This window comes from Mercenaria mercenaria, chromosome 15 (genome assembly GCF_021730395.1).
Source record: "Mercenaria mercenaria strain notata chromosome 15, MADL_Memer_1, whole genome shotgun sequence".
Lineage (NCBI taxonomy): Eukaryota > Metazoa > Mollusca > Bivalvia > Venerida > Veneridae > Mercenaria > Mercenaria mercenaria.
The window spans coordinates 71,731,580-71,752,595 of record NC_069375.1 but is presented as its reverse complement, the minus strand read 5'-3'; the positions used below and the strand labels follow the sequence as shown (position 1 = coordinate 71,752,595).

Sequence of the window (21,016 nt, the reverse complement as noted above, 5' to 3'; positions counted from 1 at the left end):
GTCAGTATGTGTTCGTTTGTATACTTAAGTTATAACAACCGAGTTGTAATCAAGTTAAGTCAAAAACACAAGAATTTTTACTTCCTCCCGACAGTTTCTAATGTTCTGTCCTGCTGTATGCTCATTGTAGATTGAATGTCTGTGCTATTGTCTATAAAGTTATATTCCTAATTGAAAACTTGAATTTGTCTGAAGATCATTGAGGTTCATATAAGTTGTTTAATCAAGTAACAATAACAAATTTCTTTAAAAGCGATAATCTTCCTTGGCTGTTTTTACTACTTTATGCAATAGTTAAAAGAGGCAAGGATGGAATAATGCAATGGGTATAAGCCTTCTAGAATAATGTACAAATTACTTGTATATTGAATAAGATGAATATTTTACTCAAGATAAAATCTAAACAATTTGAAACGAAAATGATTTAAACTGTAATCCTACGAAAGAAGAGTCAGAAACTATAGTTTGAAATATTTAGGTATTGTGTTTATCATCTGTATTTATCAAACGAGTGAGGTGCAAATTAAAACCCCGTTAGTTCAGCCTTTACACGTCCTTTTGGATATTGAAATTAATACAATTGTTACGCGTGGGTAGATTTTAGATTTAGTTAGTCAAAAATACAAGGTTGTTGTCGCACTAAAATGTTTTTCCTTGAATAGTCAGTCATGATACGGATTGGTGGATATTTTCTCAGTGTGGTTATCAATTTGTTTCATTTTTCTTGTGCCCAGCGACAAAATGGTAAGACATCTTTATATTTTTATATTTCTATTATTTATTATAAACTAATTCTAAAAGTGATGTTATTTTTTGTTATTAGAAAAGCTTTTGTTTATGTGTCATTATGTGTAACCTATTCACTTATAACTTAAAGATACTTCATTTCAAATTGATTAACTAATGGTGTTCCTTATCATGTGTTTCGATGTACTGCGTTTTATAATGTATATGTTTAAAGTTGAACATTTTAATGAATTGTTTTCCTTTTCCCCAAAATCAACAGAAAAACATATATAGTATTAAACTCTATGAAACCTGACCTATAATTTTTGCAGAAATGCATGAAACATCTTACTTGTACAATTATAATAAATAACATTTCAAAAATTACCATTCTAGATGTTGTTTGTCCAAAAGAATTTATCCTGGCGGGCCGGACATGTTTCAGATATCATGTAGACAGTACATTGTCTTGGACTGAGGCAAGAAAGGAATGTCAAAAGGTCGACGGTTCTGATCTGCTGATTATTCGTAATGGTGACCTTTTCAGTACAATCAAATCTTTTATTGATCAGAAAGGTAAGTGTATGCAAATGCGTAGGAAACTGAAAATCTAAGATCTCAATCCAATAGGACAGTGACAATTCAAGTTTTCAATCCAGCAGGGAAATGGAAGTCAAAGTTCAGTCCATTAGGGAAGTAAAAATCCCAGTTTTCAATTTAGTAGAGAAGTGGCAATCCAAGATTTCTATATACCAAGGAATTGTCAATCTAATTTAAAAAAAATAGGGAAGTGGCAATTTAAGTTATCAATCCATTAGGGAAGTGGTAATCTAAGTTCTCAATCCATTAGTAAAGTAACAGTCCAAGTTATCGACCCATTAGGGAAATGGCAATCCAAGTTATTTCAATGGGGAAGTGAAAATCCTATATCAGAAGATGTATCGTAGTCACCAAAGAACAACTTTTTACATTCATAGTTTTCTTTCTATATGATGATATAACTATTAGATATTATGTTTGAGACTGGTCATTAAAATTTGTATAATATTTTCTATTTTATAATTCAATAATTTTTCTATTTATTTTTAAATATTGCAATCTTTTAGATACATACTCAGCGTCACTGAAAAGTTACCACCAAAATGGCCCTTCTATTTTAAAAATCGCATTTGACTGTGTTGAAAGCATAACACGACTTCATTTTTGACGCAGCTGAGACGTCACTGGTGTAAAGAATTGATAAATTCGATTAACTCCATTTGAGGCACGGGCTGCAAGTGCAAAATGACTTTATCTAACAATGTCGACATGTACGAAAATTCTATCGCAAATCATTTATCGCACTTGAAAGTTAGTCGACAGACTAAAAGGAATACGTTAAAAAAAAACAAACAGAATATCCTTGCTAAGAATGCCACGTTTAAGGCACGATCTACGCCATCAGGCCATTGGCATGGTTGACGCCGAACTTTCATGTCGTGAAATTGCACGTCGTTTTTGCTGTTCTCGCCTGATAGTCATGAAATGGGTTAAGAGACATGATCAGACGGGATCTATGAGTAATAGACCACGCACAGGCCATGAAAAAGTGACGTCGATATTGTATAAAAAGTAAAGAGGTATATATCAAGTGGTAACTTTTCAATGACGCCAAGTATATAAATAAATGCACATTACCCATTTTACAAAGATATTTTCTCGTTGAAAAATCTATTAAATACAGTAAATGCGAATAACTCTACATCTTCAAATCGAAAACACGTTCATATTACCAAACATTAAAAACGACAATATTCAAGTAAAGTCACAAACAAGTTCTTTTGTGGAAGTATTGAGTCAGTTATTGTGAATACGTCTTGTTTTCTTGTCAATACAATCGAAAATATGTTGAAGATATATTATCATGATTTATCTAATGACATATCTGTCCGAAGTTAGGCACATGCATAACTTCACCTTTTTACAAGTTGATATGTAATGATAATTGTTAGTCGAACATGGGATGTATCCTTTTCAGGGTATTCTCTTTGGGTAGGAGCGTCGGATACAGTACAGGAAAATAATTTTAGATGGGTAGATGGCACAGTTTGTTGCATTCCATACTGGATTCCGGGTGAACCGAATAACTATCAGAACAAAGATGAAGATTGCGTCCTGATATGGGAACACAACAACCATATCGGTTTAAATGATGAAACCTGTAACAACAGAATTGGTTTCGTGTGCGAATCTCAAGGTTTGTTTATTCAATAACATATTTTAAAATAAAGAAATGCAAAGTGCGAAAACAAAAGGTGAATTTTGCAGACTTCAAGACTTTAAAAGTACTTTTTTTTTCAAATAGAATACTAAAATAAATTTGCCGATGCATTAACTTACCTTCCTTGTTGATTGTAACAATAAGCTTGCTTTTTATTTATTCTTCCTGCGCTCATGTATCAATACACATGTACGTTAATTCAATCCTTATTACGGAGTACTGAATGACGGCTGGGGATTGTCTGTGCCACACAAATTGCGTCACTGTGCTTAATTAGTGAAACAGAAAAAAAACAGTACTGATAAGTGATTGTTCATGGAGATGCGGTCGAGATTTGGCCGTGTTAACTTTGATCTATTTGGTTAAAATGGACTTTGTAAGACACCTCATAGCTTTATACAATAATTCGTACAAATCCAAAAACGCTGTGCGAAGAGTATCGCGTTTTATGTAAACAGACATTGTAAAGTTTTCGATTATATTATTTTGTGTCCATGTTTTCAAAACAAGAAATCAAATTATTTCAGACTTTACATTTGATAAAAAATAAACATTATGTTTAAGAAATAGATACTCGCATTACTACTGACAAGGAAGTATGCAATCCGTCCTACCGGTGACTGCATAAAGACTAAATATTATTGATACACTTGAATGACTTTGTATACTCCCAGTAAAATAGTTTACAGAGGAATTCTTTTTAAAACTAAATACTGTAGAAACACTCTAATGTTATACTTAACTCCGATAACACACGGTGTACCGCTGACTTTTCTGCGAGACAATTGCAACACTGTATATAGTTGAAATACTATGCCGCATTACAATATGTATTGCCATACTGTAACCTGTGTTAATACTTTGTACGTGGGATTTTCTTTTTTGGATTTAACGTCGCACCGACACATGATAGGTCATATGGCGACTTTCCAGCTTTTAATGGTGGAGGAAGACACCAGATGCTCCTCCGTACATTATTTCATCACGAGCGGGCATCTTGGTAGAACCACCGACCTTCCGTAAGCCAGCTGGATGACTTCAACAAAAGAAGAATTCAACGGCCCGGGTGAGGCTCGAACCCACATCGATGAGGGGCAAGTGATTTGAAGTCAGCGACCTTAACCACTCGGCCACGGAGGCCCCGATGAAATTAATACTTAATATTGTTGAAATACTGCACTGTTACACTAAAGTCCAAGTACAAATGGTGTACTTGGGGAGGGGGTTGGAGGAGCTGGTGGGCTACATTGATATTTGATAATGTTTAATTACTACAATGCTCCTTTGTTTTGATAGGGTTAGTATTAAGTCCATCAACCTGAAAATGCGTATGAGCACATGTTGGTAACTAAATACTGGTTTGCCTACTATTTTAGTATTAACCCTAACCTCTCCATCGGTCGTGTTCTGCAAGCGACGTACACATAAAACATGTATGAAAAATCTAAATCATTTTTCCAGCAATTACCTTGATTAGTACACGAACATATATGTAGAGTCATCAACTTTCCAATAGCCAGATGGAACACTTGAACTAATTCTTATGCCTAAGCAAGGTTTCGAATCTTCAAAGATTTGAATAAAGTGATTAGAACTTAAGATTCTTTGGGCACTAGTTTTTTTCTCAGAAACTAAGACAAGCCTAGTGCTTAATCCACTAAAGAAACTAATTCAGTTAACTGGCATAAGTTTTGTAACTATGGAAGATGTTGAAGAACGACTTAATTCTTTGTCAAACAAAACAAACAATCAACAAACATTTAGTTGGGTCTCTTTTTTTTGGGGATCAAACTTCAGAAAGTACATGTTTGTACTAGTTCTATTCTCTAGTGATTATAAATTATAAAACAGGCTAAGTGATTTAGTGAATTTAAGCATTTTTTTTTTCACACACAAAAAAGGATGGATTAACTGTGGTAACAACTTAATGTAAAACATTAATGAAAACCTAGCTACATTTTATTTCATACTTCAAAAAATATTAATTTAGGAATTTTATCAATTTGCGATTTTGCTATTTTATAGGCTTTAACAACACCTTGATACTGCAATGTTCATCTTAACTTCTGAAGGCATGTCCTTTAAACTGACGACATAAAATTTATCCAGAAGCAATTTATTTACAGGTTTTCTGTTTGTAAATCGTGTGTCTTTGCAAGAAATATTTAACGCTAAACGTGTATATTCCGTATATTTTCCATCTTTTTCATATTACGTACCAAAGGACGACGTTTATCAGGTAAGATATTTTTCATTCAACCTTTCATATAAGTTTGTTTCACTGTAAACGTGAATTTCTGGTGTCTGTTTACATTCAGAGACATTGATTTCTCTCAAGGCATTGCATTAAAAATGACGCAATGCAGATTAAAGTCACGCGTACAATGTGCTGGCTCATGTATCAACTAATGGAACATTCTGTTATACTGAAACGTGCATACAACGACAACATTTGAAAACATTTGTAGCTTGTAGCCGGTAGATAAAGGGTTTTGACATTGTATAAATAGAACAATAGAAAATTTCCTTTAAGTGTAAACTGTTTCTTTACTGAGTAGGATTTTGTTAGGAAAGGCTGGTTTCTTCTGAATATTGTCGGGGTATGTCCGTTTAGTTAGATTGCAAACAATATCAAAGGAACATTAGAAGTTAATGTCAATAGATAGATATATAGATAGATTATTTAGTATCCTCTTAATAATACTTGGTGAACGAGACCGTCTTCGTTAGGTGATATGATAAAATGAACAGCCTTAAGCAAAATCACAGCAGGACAGTTACGGATAACTAAAACTTGACATATCGCATGCAGATTTACCCTAGACTGTACATTAAACAAACTGGTTAGTGCTCTGTATATGTCATATTGTTTGAAAATATGTTTCATCTTGTAGTCCCTTTTTAGATTTCTTCTGTGACTGCGTTGATGTACGGTGTCGATACAGAGGCTATTCAAAGACGATTCATGGTATTTTAGAGATGATAGATATGAATATGAATGTATTTCTCTTTCTTGAGGAGATAAAGTCTATTCAATGCATCCGCCTTAGTGTTGTATATCTTTTCAACTGACATGAACAGACACTGTTATTTTTTTTATTGTTTTCGTTCTATGCCATTCATGAATCTTCTTTCACACACACAAGGACTTCAAAAATGCCTTACCCATATATGGCAACAGTTTTATTCTTGCAACTACATGTAGTTTGATTTTAACTTTAAATTCGTTTTCGACTGTTGTTTTATAAGCATCCAGTCAAATGTTTGCATTTCTTGAAATTGTGAAATAAAACATAACGTGACAAAATCAAATCATCAATTTATTTCGATAAGATACTAGAGAGGCTGCACGTCCGACACCACCGCTCAAATGAACCTCAACCACAGGCTGCACGTACGACACCACGTCCGATACCACCACTCAACTGAACCTCAACCACAGGCTGCACGTCCGACACCACCACGCAAATGAACCTTAACCTCATTGCCGTGTTGCACGTCCGAGACCACCACTCAAATTAAACCTTAACCTTATTACCGAGTTGCAAGTCCGACACAACAAATAAACCTCAACCACATTGCCGTTTTGCATGACCGAAACCACCTTGGAAATGAGTTTGAGCCACAGGCTGAACATCCGACACCACCATGCAAATGAGTCTCAACCACCGGCTGCACGCCCGACACCACCACGCAAATAAGCCTCAACTAAGGGTTGACAGTCCGACACCATCACGCAAATGAACCTCAACCACAGGGTGCACGTCCGACACCACAACGCAAATAAACCTAAAAAACATTGCCAAGTAGCAAGCCCGACACCACCACGCAAATGAGCCTCAGCTTCATTGCCGTGTAGCACGTCTGACACCACCACGCGAATCACCCCAACCTCATTGCCGTGTTGCACGTCCGACCCCACCACGCCAGAGAGCCTCAACCACAGGCTGCACGTCCGACACCACCACGCAAATAAACCTCAACTATAGGCTGCACGCCCGACACCACCATGAAAATGAGCCTCACCCACAGGGTGCACGTTCGATACCACCACGCAAATGAACCTTAACCTCATTGCCGTGTTGCACGTCCGACACCACCACTCAAATTAAACCTTATCCTCATTATCGAGTTGCAAGTCCGACCCAACCACGCAAATGAACCTCAACTTCATATCCGTGTTGCATGACCGACACCACCTTGGAAATGAGTTTGAACCACAGGCTGAACACACCCACGCAAATAAGCCTCAACTAAGGGTTGAACGTCCGAAACCATTATGCAAATGAATCTCAACCTCTTTGTTATGTTGTCCACCACCACTACGCAAATGCACTTTAACCTCATTGCTGTGTTGCTGCACGTCCAACACCACAAGCCGCACGTTCGATACCACCACACCAAATTAACCTTAACGTCATTGCCGTGTTACACGTCCGACACCACCATGCAAATGAACTTCAACAACATTGTCGTCAGACATCACAACGCAAAAGAACCTCAACCACAGGCTGCACGTCCGACACCAACACTCAAATGAACCTTGACCTTATGACCGTGTTACATATCCGACATCACCACGCAAATGAACTTCAACAACATTGTCGTCCGACACCACCACGCAAATGAACCTCAACTACATTACCGTGTTGCCAGGGCTGCACGTCCACCACCACCACACAAATAAATCTCAACCACATTGCTGGGTTGCAGCACGTCCGGTACCACCACAGTATCAAACTCAACCTCATTGCCGTGTCGCACATCCGACACAACCACGCAAATTAACCTCAACCACATTGCCGTGTTGTACGTCCGACACCACCACGCAAATGAACTTCAAGCACATTGACTTTCGACATAACCACTCAAATAAACCTCAACCACATTGCCGTGCTGCATGTCTGAAACCACCACGAAAGTGAATTTCAACCACATTGTCGCCCGACACCACCACGCAAATGAACCTCAACCACAGGCTGCACGTCCAACACCATCACACAAATGAACCTCAACCACATTTCCGGGTTGCTGCACGTCCGACACCATCACACAAATGAACCTAAACCACATTGCAGGATGGCTGCATGTCCGACACCATCACGCAAATGAACCTGAACCACATTGCCGGGTTGCTGCACGTCCGACACCACCTTGCAAATGAACCCCAACCTTTGGCTGCACGTCCGACACCACCACGCAAATGAACTTCTACCTTATGCTGCACGTCTGACACCACCATGCAAATGAACCTCAACCTTAGGCTGCACGTCCGACACCACCACACAAATAAACCTCAACCTTAGGCTGCATGCCTGACACCATCACGCAAATGAACCTGAACCACATTGCCGGGTTGCAGCACGTTTGACACCATCACACAAATGAACCTCAACCACATTGCCGTGTTGCAGCACGTCTGCCACCAAGACGCAAATGAATATTAACCGCATTGCCGGGTTGCAGCACGTCTGCCACCATCACGCAAATGAACCTGAACCACATTGCCGGCTTGCTGCACGTCCGACACCACCACGCAAATGAACCTCAACCACATTGCCGGGTTGCTGCACGTCCGACAACACCACGCAAATGAACCTCAACCACATTGCCGGGTTGCTGCACGTCCGACACCACCACGCAAATGAACCTCAACCACATTGCCGGGTTGCTGCACGTCCGACACCACCACGCAAATGAACCTGAACCACATTGCCGGGTTGCCGCACGTCTGACACCATCACGCAAATGAACCTGAACCACATTGCCGGGTTGCCGCACGTCTGACACCATCACGCAAATGAACCTGAACCACATTGCCGGGTTGCCGCACGTCTGACACCATCACGCAAATGAACCTCAATCACATTGCCGGGTTGCTGCACGTCTGACACCATCACGCAAATGAACCTCAATCACATTGCCGGGTTGCTGCACGTCTGACACCATCACGCAAATGAACCGCAATCACATTGCCGGGTTGCTGCACGTCTGACACCATCACGCAAATGAACCGCAATCACATTGCCGGGTTGCTGCACGTCTGACACCATCACGCAAATGAACCTCAATCACATTGCCGGGTTGCAGCACGTCTGACACCATCACGCAAATGAACCTGAACCACATTGCCTGGGTGCTACACATCTGACACCATCACACAAATGAACCTCAACAACATTGCCGTGTTGCAACGTATAAACCAATTTAACCTTTCATCACTGGAAATATTTGTCAAATCATTCATCTTCGGTATCCTAACCCGACGACCGAATCTTTGTTTATCTGGATTAAGTTAATTTATGCCCTTATTAATCACGCATATGACGTAAAGAGAGAAAATCATCTGGATCGAATGTTTTAAATTTCTAGATGGAGCGTTTTGAAGGTCGTTTGATGTATTTCACTATTGAATTATCTGAAGTTGGATTGACTCTATTTGAAATTTGATCACGGAAATATCATTTAAAGTTTCATTTGGTGAAGCGTTTGTGTTTATCTAGACAGAAAAACGTATGTTCAGGCAACAAGATACAAAAATAGTGAATTCAGACTTTTTATCTCGTATCTACTTATCAATATGCATTTAAATGCTCATTCTTTGAAAGTATCTGACATGCTTTATTAATTTGTAAAGTGCACCGTTTCTTCTCTTGCGTAGATTCAGATATTTAAGAAAGACATCGAAGGAGAAGCTAGAAATGATAGCATAAGCAAATTTGTGACTCAACGTCAGTGTAGATGTGAGAGTAGAAACATTAGTTCAATAAACAAACTATGTTTGACGTATCTAAGAGCTTAACTCGATTTTATCTTGGGTAACTATATATATTTTAAGTCCCTATCATTTACCTATCAGTAGGTTAGTTGTTTAAATGACCTATGAAACAACAGGGGCCTAGATTACTATTCTTCAAACTGTGCTACATTTAAATTTACGATTTTACCATATTGATAACATATCATACACTTAAGTGCTATATTTGCAAAAAGTAATCCGAACATGGGAGTATTGTTAACACTTAGAAATGCTATTTATTTTTTTTAGGATTATCATTTTTGGGTAACATTAAGCCTCACAAACAACGACAGATATAATTTCAAAAAGACGGTTGTGGAAGGGCCAGCAATGCCTCTGACGTTATTTTTGCTATATTTTGTGCTCGTGAATACGTTTTGGATACATACCGGATTAGTTGTGAATGGTACTGCTGATTATCATACTTTTTGGGACAAATAAATAGTTTGATTTTCAAAATACTTGCAATAAACAAATTATATAGCGAATACAATATATTGACGGATATCTGTAGCTCTGTCAGAATATCTCATTCGCACATTGTAGGAAGAAGTTAAAGTTCGGTTTTCTTTTGTTTTCATATAATTTTAATATTTACATTTTCGCAATTATTTAAACTATATACAAAACTTCTCAATTACTTACCAAAAATGTTTCGTCAAACTACGCAGAACTTAACACTCTCTACCACACAACAATTTGTGTACTTACAGCTTCTGTATGTCCAAATGGTGCGAAAGAGGTTGGCAATATATGTTTGAAGTATCATGAAGGATCCTATGTCTGGAGTGAAGCAAGGTCTTACTGTAAGAGCAACTACGGAACAGATCTTCTTGTAGTGCGCAATGATGCCTTATTTAGTGATATCCAGAATGCTGTCCAAAACCGTAGAGGTGAGGCAATGCTAAAATGATTGACTTTGAGTTACTAAATTATTCTATTATATGTTAATATGATTCTTATATTGAGATATTTTCACACTACAGGAATTAAGGAGGCGTAAAATACCACCTTGTTACTTTGAGATAGAGTTTTCAGAGTTGTTATTGTAAAGACAATTGGTAAACTATGTGTTCTTCGTGGGTGATTTTGGTATTTTTCGGTATTTAGGTAACGCCATGTGAGCGTCGAGAGTTATGGAACGTCATGTGAGCGTCGAGAGTCATTTACGTTCGAAGAATGCCGACTCGAAAACAAAAGAATACGTAACCGTACGAAAATTGCTGACTGTCACTACGGGTCCATTTTATTGCCGACTGTCATTACGGGTCCATTTTATTGCCGACTGTCACTACGGGTCCATTTTATTGCCGACTGTCACTACGGGTCCATTTTATTGCCGACTGTCATTACGGGTCCATTTTATTGCCGACTGTCATTACGGGTCAATTTTATTGCCGACTGTCACTACGGGTCAATTTTAGTGCCGACTGTCACTACGGGTCAATTTTATTGCCGACTGTCATTACGGGTCAATTTTATTGCCGACTGTCATTATGGGTCAATTTTATTGCCGACTGTCACTACGGGTCAATTTTATTGCCGACTGTCATTACGGGTCCATTTTATTGCCGACTGTCATTACAGGTCAATTTTATTGCCGACTGTCACTACGGGTCCATTTTATTGCCGACTGTCACTACGGGTCAATTTTATTGCCGACTGTCACTACGGGTCAATTTTATTGCCGACTGTCATTACGGGTCAATTTTATTGCCGACTGTCACTACGGGTCAATTTTATTGCCGACTGTCACTACGGGTCCATTTTATTGCCGACTGTCACTACGGGTCAATTTTATTGCCGACTGTCACTACGGGTCAATTTTAGTGCCGACTGTCACTATGGGTCAATTTTAGTGCCGACTGTCACTACGGGTCAATTTTAGTGCCGACTGTCACTACGGGTCAATTTTAGTGCCGACTGTCATTACGGGTCAATTTTAGTGCCGACTGTCACTACGGGTCAATTTTAGTGCCGACTGTCATTACGGGTCAATTTTATTGCCGACTGTCATTACGGGTCAATTTTAGTGCCGACTGTCACTACGGGTCAATTTTATTGCCGACTGTCATTAAGGGTCAATTTTTTTGCTGACTGTCATTACGGGTCAATTTTATTGCTGACTGTCACTATGGGTCAATTTTAGTGCCGACTGTCACTACGGGTCAATTTTAGTGCCGACTGTCACTACGGGTCAATTTTATTGCCGACTGTCACTACGGGTCAATTTTATTGCCGACTGTCATTACGGGTCAATTTCAGTGCCGACTGTCACTACGGGTCAATTTTATTGCCGACTGTCATTACGGGTCAGTTTTAGTGCCGACTGTCATTACGGGTCAATTTTATTGCTGGCTGTCACTATGGGTCCATTTTATTGCCGACTGTCACTATGGGTCAGTTTTATTGCCGACTGTCACTACGGGTCAATTTTATTGCTGACTGTCACTATGGGTCCATTTTATTGCTGACTGTCACTATGGGTCAATTTTATTGCCGACTGTCACTACGGGTCAATTTTATTGCCGACTGTCACTACGGGTCAATTTTATTGCTGACTGTCACTATGGGTCCTTTTTATTGCTGACTGTCACTATGGGTCAATTTTATTGCCGACTGTCACTACGGGTCAATTTTATTGCCGACTGTCACTACGGGTCAATTTTATTGCCGACTGTCACTATGGGTCAATTTTATTGCCGACTGTCATTACGGGTCAATTTTATTGCTGACTGTCACTACGGGTCCATTTTATTGCTGACTGTCACTATGGGTCAATTTTATTGCCGACTGTCACTACGGGTCAATTTTATTGCCGACTGTCACTACGGGTCAATTTTATTGCCGACTGTCACTATGGGTCAATTTTATTGCCGACTGTCATTACGGGTCAATTTTATTGCCGACTGTCACTACGGGTCCATTTTATTGCCGACTGTCACTACGGGTCCATTTTATTGCCGACTGTCACTATGGGTCAGTTTTATTGCCGACTGTCACTACGGGTCAATTTTAGTGCCGACTGTCATTACGGGTCAATTTTATTGCCGACTGTCATTACGGGTCAATTTTATTGCCGACTGTCATTACGGGTCAGTTTTATTGCCGACTGTCACTACGGGTCCATTTTATTGCCGACTGTCACTACGGGTCCATTTTATTGCCGACTGTCACTACGGGTCCATTTTATTGCCGACTGTCACTACGGGTCAATTTTATTGCCGACTGTCACTACGGGTCCATTTTATTGCCTTCTGTCACTATGGGTCAATTTTAGTGCCGACTGTCATTACGGGTCAATTTTATTGCGTACTGTCACTACGGGTCAATTTTATTGCCGACTGTCATTACGGGTCAATTTTATTGCCGACTGTCACTACGGGTCAATTTTATTGCCGACTGTCATTACGGGTCAATCTCAGTAACATATGGGATCGTAAAAATTATTTAGTTAGACTGAGTTACAAATTTCCATCTAAGTTAAGTTGCAAGGGGATGTCAACAGTGTTGCATATTTCATATTCTCTTTATGACAAGATATATTCGAACCTAGTGTGCTGTTATTCTGCTTTATTGTGGTCTCTGTTTCCAACGAATCATATTTAATATTTAATTGAAAGGAAAACTTGCTTTTTGATACTGCCAGCTATTTCAAACATGTCTATGTTTCTAGATCATGGATTCTGGGTAGGTGCGACACGGAAAGGAAACCATTTTGAATGGGTAAACAGCAGTCCATGTTGTGGATCATATTGGAATCCTAGTGAACCTAATGGTGCTCAAGGCTCAGGAGACGACTGTGTACACGTATGGAATAGTGGGTCAGCTAGAGGTTTGAATGACGTCAAATGTGACGACCAAATCGGATTTATTTGTGAAGGTCATACAACTTCAAGTTTTCAAAATTTGTGAGAGATAAATAAAACAATTATGTTTCGAACCGCAAATAATACAATTCTGAGTTTGTTTGAAATTTATTCATGTATATGCATACATTGAATCAAATTGATGTTAGAAAAAAAATCTTTTTATATATGAAATTAGAATGCGTTTATAGTGATGAAAGAGAATATATCTACTAATTACGTTACGCTCACGTGCGTTGTTGCAATTACGTGCATGGTTAGTTTACTTTGACACGCGATACTAGATTAGTCGCCTATTAACTTAATTGGTTGTGTTCAAGAACGCACTAATATATCACTTTAAAAATGGTTATTTGTTTCATATTGACTGAAAAATACGGAATTTCTATTCATTTATTAAGGTATTGCACCCATTATGACAATTCATCGAATGCGATTTGGCATTCTCCTGTTTTTACGGTAAGCCAAGTGCGCGTTAAGCTATATTTACATCCTAAGAATGCTAAATTTTTCCAACGAGAATAGCCGAGTGTTATAACGAGTTGTCAACAATTAATAAATATTTCTTTAATGCTATTTTGCATGGAATTTAAGGCAGTTATTTTCGTGCAAGTGCAAACAACGAAACTAATTTAAGGTGTTGTTTTTGTTGTTAAATTAACACGATATGAAATTAATTTCAACTTATTAACTTAATTAAACGGATTCAATTACTTTCTTTACTAAATATTCTAAATGGATGTTATGTTTCTTGTTATGATATATTTTCTTGTACTTTGTATGAAAACAAACAAACAATAGAAATTACCTGTTGATACGATCTTCTTTCATGGTAGTGTGCTAACAACTGTATTACAACATGCAAGTATTTGATAACATTTCACTACTCAATCTATGTTTTGTCTGATTTGTGCAGATATATAGTCTTATTTTTATTTTTGTCATGTACTATTGTACATTTAATTTGGGTTTCTGATTTTGACATGTTTGGCAATGCACTGTCAATAATGCTCGGGAGACTACGACACATTTTCCCTTCTCTGAGGTGGTCCCTTAATGCAAGGTGTATATTTCATAAAATTCGTATGTTCAGAAATTGTTTCATGTATCGCAGGAGCAGTTTAGTAAAATGAAATTGTTTACATTTTCTTTAAGATGTTGTCTTAAGTCATAGAAACAGCAATGGTTAAATGGAATGTATTAACGGGAAATGCCGATCAGCATAATTTGCATTACAGGCTAACAACATGGTTTTACGGATGATGTATTCTAGATCAGTTTAGGGTTAGCCAAAGTAAAAAAGCTACATGACTGTATTAACTTAATTTGTTTATCAAAATATCTATAATAGCGCTCTCATGTAAATTTGATAAAACGTGTAACATTGTTTTGTAGACTCATGCTATACTTTAGCTTATCTGTTTTTACCTATTTTATTTAAAAAAAAAAAAAACAATTTAAATTGTAAAACAATTTCACTTACGCACGGATATCTCGTGTATCCAGTGATTGAACAACAAATTGCACGAACAAAACGTAGGAGTGACAATTGTTGAATTAGTTGTCGAATAGAGCAGATTAAAAAAATATATTTCAAGCATGTGTTACTGAATTCATGGCTATAACGCAATACTTTCTTCATTGAACATATCTTAGATCTGTCTCTGTTGTATTTTGTATCTAAATGTATTTCAAAGGTATCTCGGATGTAAAAATACAAGTCCGGTTTTACAGACATATGTATAAATTAATTGAAAATGGTATTTTATTCTCGAATACAGGTCTGTTCTGACTTCGCTAATCTAGAGATTTCGATACTTGAGGTATTTTATCTATGGCTTTTATTATTGAATATTATGATCTTTTGTTTGTTTATAACATAGTTACTTATCTAACTTTACATTTCAAAATACAATTTGAGACCAACACCGCTTGACAATATAAATTATAAATCGATCGCTCAAATATGTGGCAAAGAAGAACATACAGACGACACACTTGATTATATCTTTATTTGTGTGTATCTCTTCTAAATATCAAACGGCGGTTTATTTTACACGTAATATGATATTCCACTACATCTTATTGTAACAAACTAGATGGACGATAACGTTTTCACATAGGAAATTGAATCGATTACTTTTTGTGTTATTTTTGTGTAAGTCAGCGTTGATTGTCAGCTACTCTAATAATAATACATAAGAATATTCCCATTGCTAATCAGTACGTATAAATAAGCTTGACAAAAACAAAATTATCTAAAAATATCACTTTAATTTATGCAAAAATGTTACTTGGTTTCTGAGAGAGAGAGAGACTAATGCGTATATGATTTCAGACAGAAACGCGCGCTTTATTTGTTTGAAAAAGAGAAACACTTGCTTACTTGGTTTCAAGAGAGACTCTTGCTGACTTGGTTTCAGAGAGAGACTCAAACTTACTTGGTTTCAAAGACAGAGTCAAACTTACTTGGTTTCAAAGAAAGGGACTCAAATTTGCTTGATTTCAGAGAGAAACTCAGGCTTATTTGGTTTCAAAGAAAGACTCAAGATTACTTAGTTTAAGAGAGACTCAAACTAACTTGGTTTCAAAGTGGGAGTCACGCTTACTTGGTTTCAAATAGTGACTCAAGCTAACAGGGTTTAGGAGACTCGAAAACGCACGTACGCACGCACACACTTCTTCTAAAATGATTTCATCCTATTTCCACCGTGAGAGGAGGACACCAAAAGGGTTCTCAAAGCCAGCTGGCTTTGCCAGTTAATAATTGCAAAATTCGAAAATGCCGCCATCAATTATAACCATAAATTGCGCCAATAATATGTACATGTATTGGAACAATGGCGCCTGAAATAATAGTCAATAAATGGCGTCACTGATTATAGTCGCAAATGACACCACCAATATTAATCACCAAACATAGTCGAAAATAGCGCCACCAATTATGGTCTTGAAATGAAACAATCAATCATAGTCGCAAAATGGCTCCATCAATTGTAGTTGCAAAATGGCGCCGCAATTTTAGTCGCAAAATGGCGTCCACATTTGTAGTCGAAAATGCCACGCCAATTGAAGTCGCGGAATAACACCACCAATCATTGTCGCAAATGACTCCACCAATTTAGGTCGAAATTGGCGTCATCAATTGTAGTCGCAAAATGGCGCCCAGATTGTAGTTGTAAAATGGCACGCAAAATTGCGGATTTAGTTTTTTCTCAGCTATTTTTGCCCTTACAAGTATCCTCCTGAATGTTATAAAGCAAAGTTATACTAAAACTGAAAGGCTGGTTAAAGTTTGACAATCTTCTAGCATTTTCATCAAAATTATTTCTCCTGTTAATATTTATCATGAAAGTTAAGGTCATATACCACGGCTACAACTTCGGGGATTTTCTTTTATACTGAGCTGATTGTACAGTTTGCTCTTTTTTTAACTGAAAATATTTATTTCTTGCATCAAACTATTTTTGATGCCAATGCCCTCTAAAAATATTTAAAAACGGTCCTGATTTGTATTTGATGCCTTTGAAGTTGATTAAAAGATGAAATTAAAACTGACCAGCTATCTGGCGTATGTATGCAATACATAATTCACTTTCATTTGTTTCAGTTTCCTAAAAATTGCATATGTATGCGCATATATATCTTTTCCATTCTTTTTTATACTTAAGTTATATAATAATTATGCCGATTTAAAATTGAATATGCTTATTTCATAAACCTATTGACTTTGAATAGTTTATATAATAGTGATAAGTTGTTAAAGTAGAAGTAAAAACAGAAGGAGTAGACATTGCGATGGTAAGAGCAGGAAGAACAGTAACGGCAGCAAAATCTGCTGCAACGGAGTTATCACCATAACAGCATATTAGTCGCCATAGAAACAGTAATCATCATAGTAACAATGGTAAATTAGCAAAAATAAGTCAGTGTTGCTACAGAAATCACCATAGCAACAGTTGTCATCATAGCAAAAATAGACACCATAACAACAGTAGCCATTATAGTAGTAATACACTGTGTAATATACTGTGTAATAGTACATCTTGCGGTTTCCGGTGATAACATAATCACAGTATTCTTTATTACACTTAACTTTGCTTACGTTATTTAGATATATGTTTAAGTCGACATTATTGCATTTACAGTACTGACTATATATATATATATATATATATGGTAATAAATCTGCTGTTATGATGTATGTATTGTATAGAACTGAATAAGTATTTACAGTAACTGAATGAAATATACACAATTACTGAATAAGTACTGACATTACTGAATATGTCTGCTTAGATCCTGACCAAATGATCAAATATATTTAGTCAAATAAATTTAGTTAAGTACTATGTGTACATCTGGAATGTAATATCCTGACCTATTTATAAAACATCACATATGTAACGTACTGATTACACTTTGTTTTACTAAACGTATTCGGTACAGATTTTATTTCACCATGTAAGGAGCAAGAGTACCAAAAACAGCTGGGCTGATTTCAAGTTTTGTTTCCTTTATTAAATTACCCCTTACTGTTATATTGCTCAATGAAAACATTTGTCAAATAAGTATTCAAAGCAGAAAGAGACAATTTCATTCTGTCGAAGACATTAACCACTTAGTCCATATTCGTTTTATAAATAACGAGTTCATGCTTATTAGAAGATATATCAAATATATTACAGCCGAGAAAACAGAAATGTAACCTTTATTGAGACTGATACAAAAGAGAAATTTATACTTTCAGAATGTCCAGAAATTTCACATTGTGTACAAAGACACTGCACCAACATTCATGATACAGTTTGTGACAAATGCGAGGATGACAAAGTTTTCTACAAAAGAACAACTTCAAACACATTGTGTGAACGTATGTATTGCACTAAATTAGAAAACATAGGACATATGTTATAAAAGTCAGAATTTTGTACAACTAAAATAGGATGGATATGTGACAAATCAGATCAAAAGTTGTCAAAGGCATTAAGTGACGTTTGTATATAAATAACACTCTTGATCTTTAGGCACTTTTTATCTTCAAACTCCGTTTGATCATTGGTAAATGCCATTTCAAAAAGAAATCAGAAGTTAATTGCATCAACAGTTAATTGATTTGCTTTATACAAATAACGATATAATGGTTAATTTTATCTAGCTTGTATATATACTAGTAGCATTTACAATAGCTGCAGCCTTGTTTTCTGTCTGTCCGTCCGTCCGACTGTCCTGAAATCTTTGTACGTTTAACTACTCCTACATTTTTTCAAAGGATTCGGACTGAACGTACGGAAAAAAATCACTCCCATATTATCATTCAATGAATGTACCCTGCCTGATTTAGAAGTTATTGACGTTTAAATGTTTACAGAATGCCGTAGATTGTACAATACTATTATAAGCATTGTCTTGATAACCCGTCATACAGTTTTAAAGAAACTGGCTCAAATGTAAAGAAAGATATTATTTGTAAATGTACACAAGTACGTCTTCATGACGTTAATGTACGATGGCCGGTTTAGGAGTTACGGCATTTTTTAATGATACAGAATGCTTTATACGACCCGAATACTGACATTATCCTTTTCCGAATAAGTCTGTTACTGTTTTCAACGGGTCTTGCTTAAACTGTCGGACACGTATCGCTAGGAATTTGCTCATATTGTCAGAGTATATATGTAAATTGTCCGGTTTTGGAGTAAGGGTCTTTGAAAGGGGTTTTTGTTGTTTTTGTCATGTATAACTTCTGCATAACCTAGTGTAAACACCCCTCTCGTAATAAACGAATTTTTCCTCTCTAATCGTCAAAATAAAAAAAAAATGTAATCTTAATTTATAGCGGTATTTACTTATGTAAAATATAGCAATACTGTGATCCCCAAAATTGATGCAACAATTTGCAAAATACTTATGCAACAATGTTTTTAATTACTAACAGTATCAATGAGACGGAACAGTTTACTCCAAGATATAGATTTATCTTCCCTTTTAGCACTTGATTTTATATAGTTTGACATTAATTGTTTTGATAATAATTAAAATCTTATTTGAATTCTTCATGTGAGGAAGCCTTCCAGCTGTCTTACGGAAGGTCTGGTATATGATGATGATAATAATAATAATAAAAGGTCGTTGGTTCTACCCAGGTGCCCGCGCGTGATGAAAAAATGCACGGAGGGGCACCTGGGGTATTCCGCCACCATCAAAGCTCTGTAAACTCATCATATGACCTATAATTATGCCGGTGAGACGTTAAACCAAACAAAATAAAATAAATATATGTAAATATGATAACAAAATATTATAAGGTTACAAATCAATACATTATAAATAAACATAGAGCGTGATAAGTAGGCCGGTCATAACAACATTTCATTCGTCTTCAGCAGCAACAGTATATGCATCAAAACTGTCTTCTGTTTAATTTATATTGTAGGAATGTGTTCATTTGATAATCACGCATGTTGGCCGGGAACGTGCTCTAATGAACTAACATCAAGCTGTGCATGTGCACCAGGATTCCAGCGTGTAAAAGATTCAAATCAGACAGTGTGTCAACGTAAGTTTATCTATAATTGTATAGCTTCAAATATATTCATTTGTCAGGTAGAATGGGCATTTTAACGGCATTGTTTAAAACATTTAGTTTTTCATTGGGCAGAATTGGTCTTTGAACTTATAGCAGCAAATTATCAACAGCTGTAGACGTGTTCATCCGTCAGAGGCTACTGTTTGTTTCTTACTTCCTTTGACGGTCACACGATTAATTACTTACCACCGAAAGTACTTTCAGTGGACTCAGTCAATCAATTCATCGCACCGATACGTTAATGTAGCAGAAGATCCTTCAGGATATAACGCAACTAAGTAGATCAGACTCTTTTTAATTTAGACTGTTCTTGAGAAGTAATGAAACGTGCAGCACCCCTTAATGAGCCTCTAGTACCACATTAAGCGTAACTATGTGCAAATGGAACATCTAATGTGCTCCATGTCATAAATGACCTGAACTAACAAAAACACTGGGTCTCAATACGGTTCGACATTTTATGGCACAGCACTTTCAACAACACCTGATAAAGACGAATTACTAAATGATTACAGTTGTGTTATACAGCAGAATGGTTTAGTCAAGAGAATCAAGATTTATGACGTTGATCAGGGTCCGTTCTATACGGAATGTGTGTGTGTCCGGTTTAACGTCATTTTTCAACAATTTTTCAGTCATATAAATGACGGTGTCTACTTGTAGCAGTGAGTTTTATAGTGCTGCCTCACTGGAATATCACGCTGTAGACACGTGGCATGATACCCCACCCAGTCACATACTGACACCGGGCTGACGCCAAGCGAGCTAGGAAC

At 37.0% G+C, this 21,016-nt stretch overlaps 1 protein-coding gene across 1 annotated transcript in view; it reads left to right on the top strand.

Moving 5' to 3' along the window:
• The first annotated feature begins 550 nt into the window (after positions 1-550).
• Positions 551-21,016, top strand: part of LOC123528459 (uncharacterized) — a 51,100-nt gene continuing 30,634 nt past the window's right edge. Inside the window, exons 1-9 of the mRNA XM_053525670.1 lie at positions 551-744; positions 1,123-1,302; positions 2,744-2,962; positions 5,211-5,225; positions 10,035-10,191; positions 10,499-10,678; positions 13,462-13,668; positions 18,405-18,527; positions 20,091-20,213. Of these exons, the coding sequence (XP_053381645.1) occupies positions 2,915-2,962; positions 5,211-5,225; positions 10,035-10,191; positions 10,499-10,678; positions 13,462-13,668; positions 18,405-18,527; positions 20,091-20,213 (853 nt within the window). The 5' untranslated portion in view covers positions 551-744; positions 1,123-1,302; positions 2,744-2,914. The remainder of the gene's footprint in view (positions 745-1,122; positions 1,303-2,743; positions 2,963-5,210; positions 5,226-10,034; positions 10,192-10,498; positions 10,679-13,461; positions 13,669-18,404; positions 18,528-20,090; positions 20,214-21,016) is intronic.